The following is a 20,090-nucleotide window of genomic DNA, read 5'->3' as shown; positions in this document are numbered from 1 at the left end:
AGTCAAGTACAGTGTACTCTACTCTCATTTTTAACCAAATGGTGATCTAAGGAGGGATAGACTATGACAAGCCACTTACATGTAACTAAGATCTGTTCTAGGTAGTCTACCGATGTTTTTAACATTTATCACCCATATGCAAGTATTGCCAATTGCAGGCACACAGATACATCTTGGCTCCCACGACTGAGTAGCTAACAATGAACATTAAAAGTTCGCAATGCAAGCCTAACATACAAAAAAGGGGTGACTGCTTGGGATAACCATGATTACAGTTTGCACATTTTCCTCCTTTTTGTGAAATTTGAGGCAGTGGCTTCTAAACTAATAGTGGCAGAACCTATCTATAGGCATGAAACACTCCCAAGTGTCCTTCGCAGCTGCACATGTAAGGCATAGGGAGACTTGAAGCAAGACACAGAGTAGAGTACGCTCAGGCACAAAGAGTTGAAAGTTTATTCCATAACAATATCCCACAAAGTAAACGGGAATTTCAAAAATTTCTGATTTAAGATACAGTAAGCCCACGACTTACGCAGGGGATACGTTCTGGGGATCATGCCTAAAAACAAAATCACTTATAGTCAAAACCCATTGATGGCTGGGATTGCCAAAGTCATTTTTCCTGGATCCTCACCCACTTTTATTTATTCATTTTTGGCCATGCGTGTAAAGCTGAATGCACACAAGTTAAATGTGCCTAAGTTGTGGCTTACTGTATGTTGGGGGACGGGGTCAAACAGCACAAGAGGCTACTCCCTGGGGAAGCAGAAGGGCACCCCACACTGCTGGACACTGAGACAGGAATAATAGCTTTATGTTTGGGAGACTTCAAAGTCATTTGCAAAGTAATCTCATTTGGGAGGCTTAAGAATAAACTATATACACACACAAAAACAAAAGCATAGCTAAGCATCCCCCCTATAGAGGAAGCTAAAGCTTGTTATAACATCTGCTTTGCACATTTAAAAAGATGCAAGTTTGTTTCTTGGCATCTCCTTCCAAGAGGATCTTTGGGCAACGGTAGAAAATGCCACTTTCTGCCCGAGAGCTTACAGAGCTGCCTCCTGATCAAAGTAAACTGCTGTGGGCTGGAGTCCAAACTGACTGATGGTCTCCCTCAGGATAAGGCGACTTCATACATCACGGTCTAAGGCAGAGTTGGTAATAAAAAGCTCCATTCTGGGCAGGGGCGGCTGGCCTGAGGCAAAACAGGAAGGTGCCACCCGGCCGGGTTGTGTGGCGGCATCCACAAAGCGGTGGCAAGAACGGTGGGTTCCAGCAAGATCTTGCAGAGCACACAAGGTCTGGTGAGATTTCTGCAAGGTCGCACTGGAAGCTGCTGCCACTGCCGTTACCACCACTTCTCTAGCAGTGGCAGACGTGGTGGGGAGCCTATGAGGGTGCCATCTCTTGGGGTTCCGCCACCTGAGGCAGCTGCCCCAGCCTGCCTCATGGGTGGGCCGGCCCTGATCCTGGGAAGGCCTTCCCTCTTAAAGTGTCCCTGCTGCTCTTCCCTGAGTCCTGCCCTTCTGCCTGAATTGCTATGCATGGGCTTAGGAGGCCAGATACAATTGCCCACCTTATTCTAGACTTGTTTCAGATGTCAACTCAACACAAAGGAAGTGAGTAGGGGGGGGCGTTGGGCGGTGCAGGTAAGTCAGATTCAGCCCACAACTTCCAGTACAAATTCCAGTGACATGAACAGAAATGCAAGCAGGGGGGAAAGAAGATTGACTTGACTCCATAAATTATATGTCTATAAAATTGAAAGGGAAATCCAGGCAATAATTGGAAACTCACTGAGGGTCCCATATGCAGCTGCAGACATAGACAGCTGGGTTGCCTTCTTGGGTGAGGAATGGCCTGTATTCTGGGCACATGGAGCCTTTTCCCAGGTCGCAGCAGATAACAAGGCAGTCCCAGCGTGCATGATGCTACAAAAGTGTGCACCCTTAAGAGGCTGTATAAAAACTGCACGTATGCATATTTATATATACATAATATACCCTGGAGTGATTTACACATAGCAAAAAGAACACTATGTGCTTAATGTGATTTATTCAATCAGCAAAGAATTGTAAACACATTGTGGTAGTAAAATAGCTTTTTTAAAAAAACCTACAGATACGGATCTCTATCATTTTCACATTTGGAGAACTGTTTCACATTTCCCCCTATTTATTCAAAAAGGGCCTGATGATAACCTATTGTATGGAAAGGAGATAATGAAGGCCAGCATCACTGCACGTTTACAGTATGTTTTGCACTTAAATAAATACTTAAAGGGGGCAGAAGTCCCTGACAAGGAATATACAGGGATGAGAGCAGCTGGTATGAGAATATTCTAAGTACACTGTTGCATGCAAACAGCGACTTAGGTTGCAATCCTATGCACGTTAACCCAGCAGCAAACCCCAAAGAACACAGTGGGACTTATTTTTGAGTAGACATGAATGGGATTGTGTTATCAGGTGACTAGACTGGAGGAAACTGCGGTCTGGTGCGTGGACACCCAGCCTTGCTTCTTCTGACACAGCCTCCTCCTTTAGTGGCACAGTGGTAGAAAAAGGGATAGAAAAAGCCAACAGTCTCAGAACAAGGAATGGGGATGGGGAAAGGAAGAGAAACTGGGATGTCAGAAGAGCATCTCGTTGTTTCACAAAACTGCTTGCTTTTTAGACATCCACGCTTCAATGGTAGCACCTCTTGTCTTTTTGTGTTAAAATAAATGAAAAATGAACATGGATTGCTCATTTTAAAAGTAGCTTTCCCTGGCTCTAGAAGGCCACCTGATATGTAATGCCTGCCTTAAAATCTTTTGATGAGAGTTCTGCAGTAGACTTTAGTGCTAAAGGAGGTTTCTATCAAAAGCAAAACTACTATTATTGTTACCTTAAGCTCCTCCTTACAACGAGTAATCAGTGTTCATGGCCAATTCATGTGAGCAAATAGCTGCTAGGTTTTCGGACAAAAAATGTTTCCCGAAAAGCAAAATACACAAGAGACATGCTAGACTGGATCAACAAATCAGGTATCTTCCTGGTGTGCTTATCTGCTCATATTACAGCAATGGAGTCTTTCACATCCACTGTGTTAATTAGCTGCCACTGGAGGACGTAGCTGGATTTGTTCTGAATATTCTATTTATGTAATGAAGTTCCGTGTAATAACATGGGGTTCCCCATAGGCCTAGCCTTGCTTTAAGGTTGACAAATGGGCTCCAGAGGGTCTGCATTAAAGTATTCAGTGCTCATTGTTCCATCAAAGCAAACAGCCCTACTATCAACACTCTAGACACTGAGCTTGTCCCCAGAAAGCAGATGGATATAGAACTGATACCAACTATCACTATTTCAATACCAACAGGCCTGGCACACTCACAGACCCTTTCTGGCAACCACCAAATCCACCATCCTGCAAAAACATGCCGAAATTTCTACAGACTTCCTTCTCCCCAAACCTGACATTTCAACATGTCAAAAAATGAAGGTTCCAGGCATACAACGGCAGTGCTTAACAACATTATTATTATTATTATTATTTTGGATTCATGCTTGTAGTGCATGCTGAAGAATGCATGGTTGGAAGTCACAATAAATACCTTCCTTAACAACGAGGATAAAGACAACTGCAAATGACAGATGGCCAGTGCTCGGAGAAGGGCCAACTTCAAGGTGCTGGCCTGTGCGAAGGAACAGTCAGAATTACTGTAAGCAAATCAGTGCAGCCACCTCTTTAGCGTTTACTGGGCCTGTCAAAGAGACAGCTATTAAGAATGGCAGTAAAGTTGATCAATCTCTATTCTTCTACAGCTGACCTGTATTCCACAGAAAACAAGACTGAGGACTCAACTGCTGGCAAACCTCCAAGTGAAGATTACAGCTATTATTTTACTGGAGTGTAAGTTCAACACAGTGTGGTATTTACTCAATAATAAAGACAGGACACATAAAATTCACCTCATTGACTAGACAGTTACTCTTCAGCATACACGCATAGAAATCTTTCAAATAAATAAATACATTACGTATGTTGTCCTTTTTCAGGAAATATGTTAATTATATCTCTTTTCTCCTTTAAAAGAAGCAACATTTCAGCACTATTTAGACTCTGGCTCACTGGAACATGATGGTTGATGACATCATTTGTAAAACAATGAATCTGTATTTAATCTTTTCTACCTTTGTTTTCCATCAGCAAACAATCTGACAATTAAATTATGTCTGCTTTACACTGAGTGAACAAGAAAACAACAAATTTCCTTTACTTTGGAACTATTTAACCAACTTAATGAATCAAAATGTTGTTTAAGGTAATGATCCAGACAAAGTAGATAATTTCAACTGGTAGTATTTCAAATATATATTTGGGTGGGGGGTTGAACTGCCATATTTCATGTTTGTTGCAATCTTAAAGAAATAGTAATATATAACTTCAATGACACATAGTGTTTTGGTTTCTGTTTTGGTTTTTTTTTTCTTTAAAGAAAATTTGCGGAGGCCAGGAGAGAGAGCTGCAATTTCCCTTTCCTTTGAGAACAGGGACAAGTGGGGTCTCAGTTTTCTACTAATGGAGGGGAAAAGTTGCTTTAAATTATTGTTTCTGCTCTTGTTCGCAAATGGTTGAAATAAATGTATTGGCTTTTACAGAATAGCACCTTTTCAAAAATAAAATAAAAGTCAATAGCCATTTAATTCCCTTCAGTTAAAGGCTGAATTCTTACGTTTGAGGTGCATCTGTTCCATATTAAGACATTGTTCAATAATAAATAATCAAATTGAGCAATTGGATTCTTTTTAGCAAAGCTACTAGCACGTGTAGCCTCCACCGTAGAAAAAAAGACAGCAGAACAAGACAGAGAATTAGGCATATAGGAATGTTTGCGACCTGCTACCAGTACAGACGAGGTGGGGTGAGAGAGCCCTTGGTGTGGTTTCTTGATCAGACTGCTCTGCTGCTTCCTTTTCACTTGCCATAAAGCATGAGGAATGTAATGAAGTGGTGCTTCACTGCAAGAGTCTCAGTCGACGTCAAAAGTGGATCCTACGACACAACTTCCCAACATAGTCTTTTTGGCATTTACAGCAACAGGTGAGACTCGTCTTGCTCACCCCTCACAGGTGAACCTTCGGGCTTTGAACCTTCAGGCTTACTTGCTTCCTTGCACTTTCTGATCATATGTGCCAGCATGCTTATACCCGGATACATAGCCAGACGTATCCACCAGATCTTCACGTCCTGCTTTGCCTTTGCCTTTCCCAGTGGGATCAAATCTCTCCTTATGGGAACCAGTGAAACGTGTTGTGTCTGTAAGCCGCGAGACAGTCGGAGACGAAATCGCTTTCTATTAATGGGGAGAGAGAAAGACAGACAGACAGAAGAGAGCATTAACAATGTAAATAACACACACACATGCATGAATATATATGTAAATCAAGGTACTATAACTTCATGGTCCTGAGGACCTCTGTTCTGCTTTGCTTGTTCCTTGCAGACCATCAACCATGACTGGCTCGTGGGTTTTGGCTACCCTAAACAAGACAGGATGGGGGGTTTTAATGCTTGGTCAATAACTGGGATCAAATGAACCCTCACAGGGCTGACATGTTTTATTCAAATCTTCTATAGCTCCATGTTCCAGCAGTTCCTCAAGCATAATGAGATGTGAATTGCCATGTGATGTTTCAGCCGTCCTCCTAAATCTGGTGGTGGTGGGGAAATGATGTTTATATTCATAAGTTTTTGGGGGGAGTAAATTCTATCCCTGGTCTACATGAGCACTTCTAAAACATATGATCAAATGGCAGTCAGCAGTTTTGCTGGTGCTTTCAAATACAGTAGGCATTGCTTCTTGAAATGCCCACGTTGTTTGACAGCTGAACCACCCGTGATGTAAACATCCCAAGAGATTTAGCTCCTTAGAAGACCTGTGTCTAGAATCAACAGAACTCTGGGATGAGTTTTAAAACATAACCCAGCTTCCACCAAGAAATGGGTCAGGGGTCCTCTCTGTGGTCAAAGCATAGGCAGAAAACTACAGCAATGGTGCTTACCTTTAAAGCCCTACTCAGCCTAAGACCTGAAATAACAGCTGTGGCCACACTCATCTGCCCCTGTACTGAGGTCATTGTCTAAGGGTCTCCTCTAGCTCCCTCCACCACCCAAGGCAAGGTGACCAGAGACAGAGAGCTTTGTCAGGGGTGGCACCCCAAACCAGAGGGCCTGGGGAAATAAACACACATTTGCCAGATGCTGAACAGTTAACATTGTTGGCACCAGGCAGATATATTTTTATCTGCACAGGCTTTTGAATATATTTTAATGTAATAATGGTTTTTAATGTTTATGTTTTCGGAAGTTTATTTACATATCTTACAACGAGGAGATGTAACAATAAAGTGCGTCTTTTAAAAAGGGGTGCCCATTGTGATTTGCAGTTGGTCACGTGATCTTCTCAGGCAGCATCTGAGCGTCAAAGGCGTAGTGCATGTAATGGTAAACCTTCTCTGCCTTCTGCTGGCTCATCCGGGTGCGGGCTGCCATGTCGCCCGGGGAACTGTTGGCTGCCTCCTTCACCGAGCCAAAGCAGTGGCACAAGGCCAGGGCCTCTGGGTAGCTGACGCAGGGAATGCTCAGGTAGAAGCGGAGGGCATCTTGCCTGTGCCCATGCACCTCCGTGAGCACTTGGATGGCCGCGTTCTTCCGCTGCTCCAGCGAAGCCAGCTCCTTCAGCAAGTCAGCCGTCTCCTCTTGGCAGGAGCTGAAGAGCACCCGGATTCCTGCCTGGACGAAGGCCAACAGGAGGCTGTCGTAGTGCCGGGTTCTGTGGAACACTCTCCGTGCTTCTCCTGCTTTGACTCTCTCCTCCACGATCACACAGATCCTGTCAAACTTGCTCTTCAGCTGCTGCACCCGCTGGACCACTCTGCTCCTGTGTGCCGCGTTCAGCAGCTCCGCCTGCCATCTCCTCTCCACGGCCAGCCGGCTGCTGACAACATAATCGCAGCTGCCCAGTGAGCAAACGTGGACCTTGACCCCATGAACAGCTTTCAGGGTGGAAATGACGTCCGGCCCAGAGGAGATCTCACAACTGCCAACCAGAACACAGAGAGGCAGCGGCGGGTTCTTCCGGGAGCAGAGCGCCGCAAGGTGCCGCAAAGAGTTTTCTGGCTTTGACGTTGCCTGGAAGTCCAGTTCTTCTGACAAGGAAGATTTCAGTCCCACGAGCCCTTGGGTCCTGCTCTCTCGGGGTGGACGGATCTCAGCCTTTGGAGCAGATGTTCTGCAGTCCAGACGGTGGTCTAAAGCCAGCGATGAGGACGCATGTGAGCCCTGGTCCGCTTTCGCAACGGGAGGCGGTTCCCTTCTGACCCCTCCTTCATCTTCACTAGAGCTGCTGAGAATCTGGATCCGGGAGCGTTTCTTGAGCGGCGGGGGAGCAGCCTCTTTCAACTTCCTCCTGCGTCGGGTGCAATACTGCTTTCTCCCCTGCCCAAAGCTCTCCTGCAGCAGGTTGAAGTCAACACAAACTTCCTCAAACACCTTCCAGCAGCAATTCAAATATTTAATGCCAAAGTTGTCCCTAAATTATTATATGGATGCGAAGTATGGACTACAGCAGTATCAGCTAACTTGGATCGCCCTCTTCATATGTTTCTGAGATCTCTTTCAGGCGTCCCGAGATGTGTCTCAGGTGCAGCCCTACGACTCGAGTTCGCCCAGCCCTCAATTGTAAAACGAGCATGTGTTGGAGATAATTCAACAATTTGGCCAGGTAGCCGGATTTAAATTGAACAAACAAAAAACTAAAGTTTTAGAAAAAAATTTAACAGTCATGGAGAAGGAGAGTTTTCAAGAAGAGACAGGTTTGACAGTGGTTAAGAAGGTCAAATACCTAGGGGTTCATTTGACATCTAAAAACTTAAATCTGTATAAAGACAACTATGAAAAATGTTGGTCAGAAATTAAAAAAAGATCTAGAAATATGGTCAAATTTGAAACTGTCAATGTTAGGCCGAATTGCAGTCATTAAGATGAATGTATTGCCCAGAATGTTATTTCTGTTTCAGACTTTGCAGATCCTTGACAAGATGGACTGTTTCAAGAGGTGGCAGAAAGATATTGCGAAATTTGTCTGGCAGGGCAAAAAGCCCAGAATAAAATTTAAAGTACTTACAGATGCAAAAGAAAGAGGGGGATTTGCCCTGCCGGACTTAAAACTGTATTATGAAGCAGCAGCGTTTTGCTGGTTGAAAGAATGGATGCTCCTCGAGAACACAGACATTTTGGACCTGGAAGGTTTTAACAATGAATTTGGTTGGCATGCATATTTATGGTACGATAAAATCAAGGTGCAAAGGGCCTTTAAAAACCATATTGTTAGGAAAGCTTTATATAATGTTTGGATAAGATATAAAGATCTGTTGGAAAACAAAACCCCTAGATGGTTGTCACCCTTGGAGGCTAAGGCAGTGAAAAAACTCAATATGGAGGCCAGATGGCCAAAGTATTGGGAAATTCTGGAACAAGATGGAGATAAATTGAAACTACAGAGTCATGAGAAATTAAAACCTAAAGTACGAGATTGGCTCCATTATCATCAAATAATGGAGGTTTACAAACAAGATAAGAAAATTGGCTTCCAGGTGGAGAAATCAAAATTAGAAACTGAATTGTTAGAACCCAATACTAAGAACTTGTCAAGAATGTATAATTTGCTGCTGAAATGGAATACACAAGATGAAACAGTTAAATCGGCTATGATTAAATGGGCACAGGACATTGGTCATAACATCATGTCTGCTGACTGGGAATGGTTGTGGAACACCGGTATTAAATTTACGGCATGTAATGCCTTAAAGGAAAATATTATGAAAATGGTTTACAGGTGGTACATGACCCCAGTCAAGCTTGCAAAAATTTATCATTTGCCTGATAACAAGTGTTGGAAATGTAAAGAAACTGAAGGTACTTTCTATCACCTTTGGTGGACATGCCCGAAGATTAAGGCTTTCTGGGAAATGATATATAATGAAATGAAAAAGGTACTTAAATGTACTTTCCCTAAGAAACCAGAGGCCTTTCTCTTGGGCATTGTCGGCCAATTGGTGTCAAAGAAAGATAGAACCTTTTTTTATGTATGCTACAACAGCAGCAAGAATACTTATCGCAAAGTATTGGAAGACACAAGAGCTACCCACCCTGGAAGAATGGCAGATGAAAGTGATGGACTACATGACACTGGCCGAGATGACTGGCAGAATCCGTGATCGGGGAAAAGAGACGGCAGAAGAGGAATGGAAGAAATTTAAAATTTACCTTAAGGACCACTATAAACTTGATGAATGCTAGAATGTCGAGATTTTCAGAAAGAAAGGGTTACAGTGATATAAGATTAGATTAAAGAAAAGATTAAGATGACAGAGTTTGGAAAGAAATATTTAGAAGTTGTTAAAAAATTATGGACATTGGGATGCAGAAAGGGGAGGTATGGGGAAGTCCGAGAAGAGAGGTTTATGAAAAAATTGTTATGAAACTATACGTGTTTGTATGTATTTTTATGTGTGTGTTTGTTTAAAAAAAAAAAACTTTGTAAAACCAATAAAAATCTTATTAAAAAAAAATCAATTGTAAAAACGAGCATGGAGTCGAGCCATTTCCTATAGCTCCCACCTATTAGCATCGGATGCTCGAATTAGAGGTGGGTTTTCCAATCTGATCCTAAGAGATATTCATAACTCCCCTTGGAAAACTACAATTAACCTCAAATTCCGCTCTCTTCTCAATTTGAATTGTAAAACTGTTCTTAACTCAGAGTATATCAGCCCGGCGGCCCTACCTCCAATCAAAAAGAAACTACAGCATCTTGACTTCTCTAATACAGCTTCCTATGCAAGAGGGCCGTGTTCAGGCCTAGCCCTAGCTATTCCACCGCCTGAAAGGATCCCTCTATACTGCTTCACAATTTCTTCGGAGGCTAAGCGCAGGGCCTTTACCTGTGCCCGTCTCAACTGTTTTCCTACAGCAGTTCTGTCGGGTCGTTATTCCAGAGTTCCCATCGCAAATAGAACATGCACCTGTAATGACACGGCCCTGGAGACTATGGACCATGTAATGCTCTTCTGTCCTAATTGGACAGATGAAAGATCTCGGTTTTTAACCCCCCTAGTGAATAAGCTTCATCTCCCAATCCAGCCTTGGATAGTGTCCCTTTTTTTGCAGGATTTTGATTGTTGGATTACCAAGATGACAGCTAACTTCCTGCTTAGTGTGATGAAGAGGAAAGCGGCACTAACTTCTTCCTTAACACCACAGCTGCAGTCGATACGCCGCACAATCGAACGAAGTCCCAAGTAGCCTTATTGTACAAGGACAATGGAGTTAGGACAAATCTGAGAAGCTGAAGGACCCTTTTTTTTTCTCTTTAAGTATTTGCCCAGGACGATATCTACCTTTACCTCCCCACCCCCATTTTATGTTGTTATTTTAATGTATATCATGCTATGGCCACGCGGCTAATGCAATAAAATTTAAAATTTAAATTTAAATTTAATGTTTATGTTTTATTTATGTTTTATATTTCTTTTGTAAACTGCCCTGGACACCCTGAAAAAGGGTACTGTAAAAATCTTGACATTGTTCTTGTAACTGTTATGTTCTTTTTACACTGTGAGGTATTCTTGACCTCTTGGCAAATATTTTGGAAAGCTCTCAACCCAGTTTTAATTTATTCACCTTTACTTCCAAATGATGTCATCCTTGGGAATTTTTATTTTTGTGACTTTATTTGGAGAATTACAACAACAAAAAATAGATTGATACAACAAATTATGCAATCAATCCAAATGTGTTTTGAAAAAATTACATAGTGTCATCTATGTAGCATAAAATGAGTGATGAGATCTCTGTCTGAAAGGTCTTATCTAAAAATAGACAGAAAGGAGAGTGGGAGATGGAACTGTGTGAATAATATATTATTATTTCAGTGAGAGCAACAGGTTTAATTACAGTAGGATATTAGGACTGGACTTTAATGTGAACAGAGTTGCTTCTACATCACTGCAGAGGATTGTGGGACACACTTAGTTCACAAGGAGAGTTGGCCACGTCTAAGCATGAATGTTTGGACAAGGAAACTACTTCCAGCTTGATAGCTAGACCTTAACCATCCTGCCCTAGGGGGAAGACTAACCTTCCTGAAGGGCTGGCCCAGAACGTTTTGAAGCTTGAGGCAAACCCCACTGCCACTGCACCCCACTGCAAGCATGCGCTGCTGCCTCCTCCTCGTCCTCCACGGACACACCATGCTGCTGCCATGCCCCTGCCTCCTCCACAATGGGTGTGCCCTGCCACCACGCGCACACCCCCTTGCCACTGCCACAGGGGATGGCTTTGGTATGCCCACAGAGGAGTAGGTGGTGGAGATTGGGCAGCAGAGATGGAAGCCCAGTTGCACAGGCAGAGGAGTCAGCAAGCAGCATGCTCCTTGGGCCCAGGTCTGCCGCCCGAGGTGTCTGCCTCACCTTGCCTCATGGGTGGGTCAGCCCTGCCTGCCTGTGTAGTACAGCTCACCTTGCCACGGCATTTTCTTACTATCTGGCCATCATGTAGGAGGCCACGTCAAAGGTTTTTAAATTAAAGCACTGCACTTGTCTTTAGTGCATTTATGGGAGGTGACCACGCACACAGTCCACTATGTCCAGGTTGGCTCCCCTGCATCTTTCAATACTGAAAGGGAAAGTACTTATTTGGGTTTAAAATAATTAATTTATTAAAAAACTAAAACAATTTTCCCCTTTAGCATGTGGCAGAAATTTAAGAGGGATATCTGATACTTGAGCAAATGCTATTATTTTCACTGCGGACTGGTGCCAGTAGAGATTTTGCCAGTGCCGAGAAAACAGTAAGCGATGCAGGACCGACCAAGCCATGAGGCAAGGTGAGGCAACTGCCTTAGGAGGCAGGATCCATGGGGCAGCAGATCCCACATATAGATCTTTAGTCCCCCCTTGTTCCCAATGTAGGATCTTCACTCATCCCTTCTTGCCTGGCCAGGGAAGGAAGCGCCATTTTGTGCCAAAATGTCTTGGGCTTGCCCTAAAGACTGGGGATTCCTTCCAAATTGCTCCTAACTGGGTAAACATTGGGCTTTCCAAAGTCCACCCAAAGGCATGATGGAACATTGCCATGTCCTTTTTCAAAGCTGGTGGCTGCAAGCCTTTCTGGCCACCTCTTAGCACAAATCATTCTGGGAGACAGGATGACTGAACATTCTGCCTCTAAAGGCATCTACTTCAAAAGAAAAATGGAATTTGAGCTAGGAAAATCCATGGCTCTGCTGGACGTGCTCAAAAGAACCTTGGAGATAACAATTCAAATGGCGTAAGAGTTTCCATTCCTTTCTTTTTCACCGCTCATTGTGGATGCTGTGAAATTTATAGGTTGGATGGAAGAGTTCAAGTGCCAGCTGTTCTAAACTTGATTAATGTCCACCATGCTTTGCATATATATCAACCAAGGCATCAAAGAAACAGCAAAGGTCTCCGATACAACAGTGGGGTCAGCCTTTAAGACACCACAGATTCAGTTCTCTGCAGTTTTCCTAATCCATAGCAATCAACCATGTACATGTCACATTATTCTTAAGTCAAATCTCAGCTTGTCCAGTAGCTGTGCAGTCAGAGGCTTCTGGTGGGAGTGCCTGCTTCACAGAAAACACTGCTCAAGATTGCATTTTGAATTTGGGGCACCTTTGTGTACACATCACGCTTTGAAGTCCACAGGTCCTAAGAGGCATTGACCACATTACATGAGATAGGGGGATTCAATTCCCAGGCACTGGAACAGGTTGTCCTCCTTAATTGATCAATCTTAGGCTTTCATCATATTAAGTTCCACTGAGGTAAGGAGCAGAGCATGGCCCTCCAGCTAGGCCATCACCTCAGCAAACTTCTCAGCTTCAGTTCAATTTCTATAAAGTGCCATGGGTCTTGAACCAGGAATAATGGCATAGCTTTCTCCCAGTAGTGGATGGGGGGTGGGTGGGTGGGCTGCCACAGCTTACCTAACCTCCAGTTGGTTGCTACCACTTACCAGGAGATGGAGTCAGTGGTGACATCAGTGTGTTGCAAATGCACCGGCTCAGCTCGGCTAGCCTATTTGTACTGTGCCAACCTTTCTCCTCATCTACCGTCTGGTATGTCGCATAAACACAACTGACCAGAGGTCAGGTGAGCAGTGGCAACCCACTGCTGCTTACTCCCCACACCACCATGGTATTTGGTAAGTGAGCCTTTGGTGCCTTTAAACCCATAATATTGTTGATGAAGCTAGTGTGAAAGAGGTAGTGCCACTGCTCACTTGGCAATGCCATGGGGCTGGCGATGGCTCGCCTTGCTTTGTTAATCTTCAGAATCAGCCCTGGATTTTGAGAGCAGAAGCAAGCAACTCATTTCCACAGTTAGGACTGGGCTGCAGCTTGGTGATCGAATACCCAGTGTGGCTTAGAATGCACCAGAATGTGCAGCCTTTGGGGGGTGGGGGATAGGTAAGCAAAGGAAGCCACAGGGATTGCCCCTTTGTACTTATATCCAGTAGGGTACATGGAATTTGCCCCATCTTGGAAAGAGCTCAAAGTTCTCACTTTCCATTTAGCTGTATGTTGATGAGCACTATGCAGACTACAGCAAAATTCTTTATACACGTGGCAAAAGGAAACTAAATGGCTGGAGTATTGTTCTAAAAAAAGGAATGATCAACTGACTAAGCTTGGGCAGCTCGATCCTTCCAAATCCAACTATTTGGAGACTGCACCATGCCCCCCTTGACATCGCTGACAGCCTATACACACACACACACACACACACACACACACACGTGTCACTAAGCTTGGAGTAGAATGGGAAAGATACAAGAGTGAAAGAGCTGATTTTATTCTCGCTGAAGACAGTCAGAAGTTGGCTTCATCCATTTCTACCCTTGCATCATTCACTCATTTAGCCACAATTCTAGATTCAGATAGGTAGCCGTGTTGGTCTGACGCAGTTGAAATATTTTTTTTAAAAAAATTGTGACTTCTGTTTCAGTGTATCTGAAGAAGCACACAAAAGCTTATACCCAGAACAAACTTAGTTGGTCTCTAAGGTGCTACTGGACTATTTTTTTATTTTTTATTTCATTTAGCCACGTTATGTGGGGTGGGGGTGATATTTGCTGGTACAGTGGGAGCCACACAATGCCCTGGTGCAGAGTGAAGGCTGCTATCTTTGTTCTGAACTGTTCCATGGCTCATATGCAAGTGGCATGTTACCAAAGTCCTGCGACGCCAGAAAGCCCACATTCTGAGAATTATGCAGTAGGAAAGACAGAATTTCTGTATTTTGCACATTTTAACTGAAAACAAGAAGTTTCTAGCAGAAATCAAAATCTTTAAGCGTTAGGTGAACAGGAATATTGGTCGTTAGGCTATAACTCTTATGGAATGTTCTGGCTTAGCAAATGCTGCCCTGCCACAGAGAACATTAGAGTGAAACCAGATGAGCATCCTGCTAGGTTGATCAAAACTTCAGGACTCTTCCCGAGAGAGAAAATGAGAAGCCTATGATTTGAAGAGAGGCCTTAGAAAAGAATGTCAGAGTTACTGAGCGTCAGGCTCCCATACCGTGACTCCAGCGATGACGGGGGCCTTCCCTTCGATGAGCTTGTGCATTTCTTGCACTGCTTCCTCGTTGCTCTTGTCTTTGAAACGCTTCTTGGACAGCTCCTGAAGCGCTTCCTTGAACTGCTCAAAAGTAATTGTCCTGGATTTCCCCCTAAAGCAGACAAAACAAAAATGGGAGACGTTACAGAAACATCTCAATGTACCTGTAAGGATTACTGCACAAACAGTATTTACCATGTGGGCTACTCAATCTCCTGGTTTCCATGTCCTAATGCCACTCTTAACAGAACATCTAAACTTAGGTTTCTGCTCTAAAACAGTTTTACTGTCCCCACAGGTTGCCTTCAAAGCTTTGGAGAAGTCGAAGATCCATTTGATGTCAGAAAGAGAGTAGATTGTGAGAGGCATCTTCCCCTTTGCTACCAATCTTTGTTATTAACAGTGTAGTGCCACTCTAGGAATACTTTGGGAAGACATCGCTGCTCTGCTAATTTTCTCAAATCTGCAGGAGGCTCTAGGTCTTAGTATGGGAACAAATTTGGTTTTTTCTTTTTTTTTATTAAGGATTTTCTTGTTTTACAGAAGTGTAATGCCTCGTTTATTTTTTTTCCATGTAACATTTTTACAAATCCATTTCATTTGTTGAGGCATTAGGGGGAGAAGAAAAAAAAGAAAGAAAGAAAGGAAAAAGAAAGGGGGAGTGGGGGGAGGGAAGATGGATAGGGGTGGGGTCGGGTGGCGGTGTTTCTATTGTGTTTAATGTATGTAGAGTTTGGTGTCAGCGTTGCTTGTGTTGTTCACTTGTGTTCCTTTGGTGGTGAGAGAGGTTGGGGTTGGCCTAGGGTGTGGTTGTTCATTTGTGGTTGGCTGTGGTGATCTTTGTTTTCGTGTGTGGGTGAGGTGGGTGGGTGTTTTGGATCAGGTTAGCCATATTGATTTGTATGCTGTTGGTGGATTATTGTCATTGTCCTGTTGGGCTGTGTATGTGATAAAGGGGAGCCACACCGGGGTGAAGGCGTCTTCTTCTATTTGTCCCCGTGTCAGTTTCAGTTTATTGGTTAATTTTTCTAGGAGGGCTGTTTCCCATCCTATTTGGTACCATTGGTCCATGCTTACTCCTGACAGGTCTCTCCAGTGTCTGGTTATGGTGTTTCTGGCTGCTGAAAGTAGGTGGGTTATGAGTTCTTTGTGGTCTTAAATAGTATTACTATTTTTTCAGCTGTGCTCTTGGATCATTATTTTATCTTAACTACGTGCATGAATATTGGCCTTGATCTAGCTAAAGTCAATTGCAGGCCTTACAGTGAAACCCTATTCTTGTCCACTGAAAAATAAATTCCAGTGAGTTCAGTTCAATGGGGCTTGCTGGTAAGAGACATCGGGTTGTAACCTTGTCCAATGGAACAAGCTTGCTGCAACTTTCTTAATCCCGTTGCTTTCAGTGGGACCTCCAACACAATCTTATGGTGGTTTAGTTAGAATTTAGTTCCGCGATGCTCAGTTGGGGGGCTTATTATCAAAAAATGAGAAGAAGATAATTAGGCACAAGGAAATTGGGGCAACTGGCTTTTAAGAAAGTAAAATGGCAAGATGACAGCAATAAAAGGGGGGGTGCCAGGAGGTCTTTTGGGAAGACTTTTGATATGCAACAGAAATGGTCATCTTGAGCATTTTGTGACCATTTTTTTAAGCAAACAGTGTTCACACACAAAAACATACAGGTCACACCTTTCCCATTCTGCTGTGTTCTTAAATTACAGTGCATAACGGTAATTTTTTGGTGTGTCGTCACTGACTGGCAGGTAATTTATCCACCTGGAAATCTGCCCTGAGGCTAATCAAGTATCATCCCTGTTCTTGTGCAGATGCCAAGAGATCTGCGAGGAGCAGTTAAGTCATGACCTTGGTCTTAGAGCAATGACTTCAGCAGAGGAGCTGTGCCCCCGCTCTGTGCTGCAGCTATCTGTGCTGCAGCTACACAACTCTCCAACTCCACAGAGGAGTTTTAAAACCCCTGCTCTTCTCACACCAAGGAGCCACACATGAGCTTGTCATCCTTGTTACACATTTTATTCAGTTAATCCGTTACCAGCTACTGACACAGTTATTTTAGCTGAGTTATTACTTCAGTAATCAGTCCTCTGTATATTCTCTTCCTTGTCATTTCTCTGGTTTCAATCGCTTTTGAAAAGTATCTGAAACATACTGCATTTCTCGGCTCAAAACTCAGGGGAAACCAGTCTGACTGCTCTGTATGTCCACTTACTCAACACACATGGTTTTTCTCCACCCACCCACAAACATAATGATCAGACCAGACTCATGCATAACAAACACTAAACCAAACCATGGTTTGCTGCACATGCATGTAAACCCCTTTCCCTAAGCTGTGGTTTGGCTTACAGGCATACTGCTAAACCAATCTGTGCCATCCTTAGTCCATTTTCCTGGAAACTTAAAACAGCTCCCCTCCCTCTCTCCTCTGACCCCGGAGTGGGAAGTTAAAAATAATAATAATAAATACTATTGTGGAGACTTCCAAATTGGCCTCACTTCCAAATGGTCTTACATCTCTCCTCACTCTTAGTAGGAATCTCCCTTCTCTGTAGTGGCATCTAACATGGTCACACAAATTCACAAACTGCTTCTCAGCCTTCCATGCTCTCCCCCCCCCCTTGTTGTGGAGCTGAAATCCAACTCTCCTATAGGATGTGGAACTGAAGGTGAACTGAGGACGACAGGCAAAGGCTGAATACTCTGTTCCAGTTCTACACTTTCAGGGATTTGAAAGAGGCAGAATCTGCCTCAGGCTCAGAATTATTCGTCAATAGTCGTACCACATAGAAACACGAGCATAAGCCAGTTAGGCAGTGACTGCCTGACCTAATTACTCAGTTTCTAAGATAAATCCTAAAAGATATTGAGCAATATCTTCACCAAATACTCACCATGGTTCTACACACATCTCTAATTCAGGGCAATTTATTTTACTCAAACTGGACTGAATGTTATATCACACAACAACACCCAGGTGTTTGGAGAACGTAGGTTGTAAGTGGGCTATCCGTCCAGGGAAGATGCTAATTCCAGTTCATTAAACCAACCTGTCTGAATTAAGGAGTGATTGGACATAACCTTGGCTAAAACTGGGTGGAAGAACATCTGGTGAATTGCTGGGAAGTAGAAAAGATGAATGAAAACTGGATCATTTGCAGAGCAACCAGGTTAAGAAAAATACATTCAAGGGAGGTTTAATGCTATAGCTGAACAGAGTTTAATGTGAACAGAGCTTTGCAAAGACCCTGGCAGATCAGTACAGAGGTCTCCTGCTAATGCTTTTAAATTCAGGCTATTCTGTGTGATTTGTACAAATGAGAGAGAGAGAGGAGGAGGAGGAGGAGGAGGAGAGGGGGAAGAAGAAGAAGAAGAAGATCACATCATTTTCATCAAAGTATTTTTATCTCTCAATATTATGTTTTCCTAAAGTGCAGGTTTAAATGTGCATAAAAACACACCGTATAGTTCTGCAGCAGAAGGAACAAGAACTAGTATGACAGCGAGAAAGGTTCCAGCCTGCCTATGCTAGATCACGTGTAGACTGCTTTTCAAAACAAAACAAAAAGGGGGAGAACATTCGCCTGTGTTTTTTCCTTTAAAATAATGAATGGAACTAGAGAGCCAGTCAGAAACACAAAATGCAAATATAAGCTATTTAAGAAATGTACCACATTGTGAAGAAGAAAAGGGAATACAGGAGAAAAGAGAACAAAAACAATTATGGTGTAAAGAAAGTCTACACCAAGCTTTGAGGATATAAACTCAGTGATAATGGTCAGTAGCTCTGACCAGAAAATGAAAATCAAGATGAAAAGCACTACAACAGGACAAAATGAATAAAGCTGTATATAAGAGAAATAAAACTGGGAAATTCTGAAGCTGTGGGGAAGATAGATTTTCTCCCCCCCCCCTTTCCCCTGGGGGAAAATTGTCATTTTAAGGGGAAAAAAATCTATATATTCAACAGTCACATAAAAAGGTTTAGAGGTTATGGAATATACTGCTTAGCATATAAAATATCATCCTCTGCACCAAATAATGTGTATGTCTGCATTATGATACATCCATGTATGACATTGTGCTGACACTGGCATATTGGTTAACCCTGTTAATTCTCTCTCTTAACTGGCTAAAAGAAATATTCTTTATCTGTTTGCAGGGTGCGGGACTAGGTTACCACCAGGCCTCCTCCCAATTCAGTCATTCCCGGTTTATGGTAATGGCTGCTAGTAGGGTAGTTTGGAGTGGTAAAATAGTTTGGGATGCTTGATGGCTTCAGTTGCATAGACTGCATACATCTATTCCAGTGAAGAGGAAAATCTATGACTTCCAAGATGTCAGATTGGAAAGCACTGTGAACAGGGCCTTTTCAGCTATGGCCCCCTCTCTCCCATTGGAACTCTCTTCCTAAGGATACCTACTGAATATCATTCTTGAATGGGTAGTGGGTTACATTTTTTTATTCTGCTGGGCTTTTGATAGATTACTTTTTGGTCTTCTTTATGATGCTGAATCAATTTAGGCATTGCTTTCAGAATCTGTTTTCATCAGCTGATTTTTATATTAGTTTAAATATTTATTTTAGTTCCTCCAGGTTAGAAATTAAAGTAATAAAACAGTCTAAAAAGACAGGCCTCACCTCCTGCACTCAAACAGCAACACCTTTCTCAACTGTGTTCAGCTGTCAACTGTAATAATAGGAAATGCCTGGCCTCTGGGAAATGGCAAAGTCTATATGGGTCAACAAGGAAAGCCAATTGCGCTAGATAACTGCACCTGCTTTGTAGGTACAGAAACCTCTACATAATTCTCATCCCAAACAACCCAGAGCCAATGCCAGAAGTCACCATGACCAATTTCAGTGCTAAATGAAGTCAGTTAGGATGAATGAGCAGCCTGAAGCTTCTGTAGGCAACTGTCTCCCCCCATGGCTAAGAGGGCCAGAAAAGCTGCCTTTAAACAGAAGAGGTTTCCAGTGCTGGGGAGTAAAATATTACACATCCTAAATGGGAAATAAAATATTAACAAAACAAGAATGCTGCTCCTATCACTCTCTGTGTGTTCACTGCGCCAGTGAGGGTCAGATGGCAAATCAACCATGACCTCTCTATTATTTATTCATTTATATAAAGGTAAAGGTAAAGGGACCCCTGACTATTAGGTCCAGTTGCGGACGACTCTGGGGTTGCAGCGCTCATCTCGCTTTATTGGCCGAAGGAGCCGGCGTACAGCTTCCGGGTCATGTGGCCAGTAGGACTCTGGCAAACCAGAGCAGCGCACAGAAACGCCGTTCACCTTCCCGCCGGAGTGGTACCTATTTATCTACTTGCACTTTGATGTGCTTTCGAACTGCTAGGTTGGCAGGAGCAGG

The 20,090-nt window shown here is 43.2% G+C and overlaps 1 protein-coding gene across 1 annotated transcript in view; it reads right to left on the bottom strand.

Annotated features, from left to right (window-relative positions):
- Nucleotides 1–433: 433 nt before the first annotated feature.
- Nucleotides 434–20,090, bottom strand: part of TPPP (tubulin polymerization promoting protein) — a 38,821-nt gene continuing 19,164 nt past the window's right edge. Inside the window, exons 2-3 of the mRNA XM_082195143.1 lie at nucleotides 14,663–14,813; nucleotides 434–5,347 (exon numbers count right to left, since the gene is read on the bottom strand). Coding sequence (XP_082051269.1) covers nucleotides 5,153–5,347; nucleotides 14,663–14,813 — 346 coding nt within the window. The 3' untranslated portion in view covers nucleotides 434–5,152. The remainder of the gene's footprint in view (nucleotides 5,348–14,662; nucleotides 14,814–20,090) is intronic.

The sequence above is a fragment of the Podarcis vaucheri genome (genome assembly GCF_965113315.1).
Source record: "Podarcis vaucheri genome assembly, chromosome: 13".
NCBI lineage: Eukaryota > Metazoa > Chordata > Lepidosauria > Squamata > Lacertidae > Podarcis > Podarcis vaucheri.
Note: the sequence above shows the minus strand (reverse complement) of the source record. Positions and strands in the feature narration are given on the sequence as shown.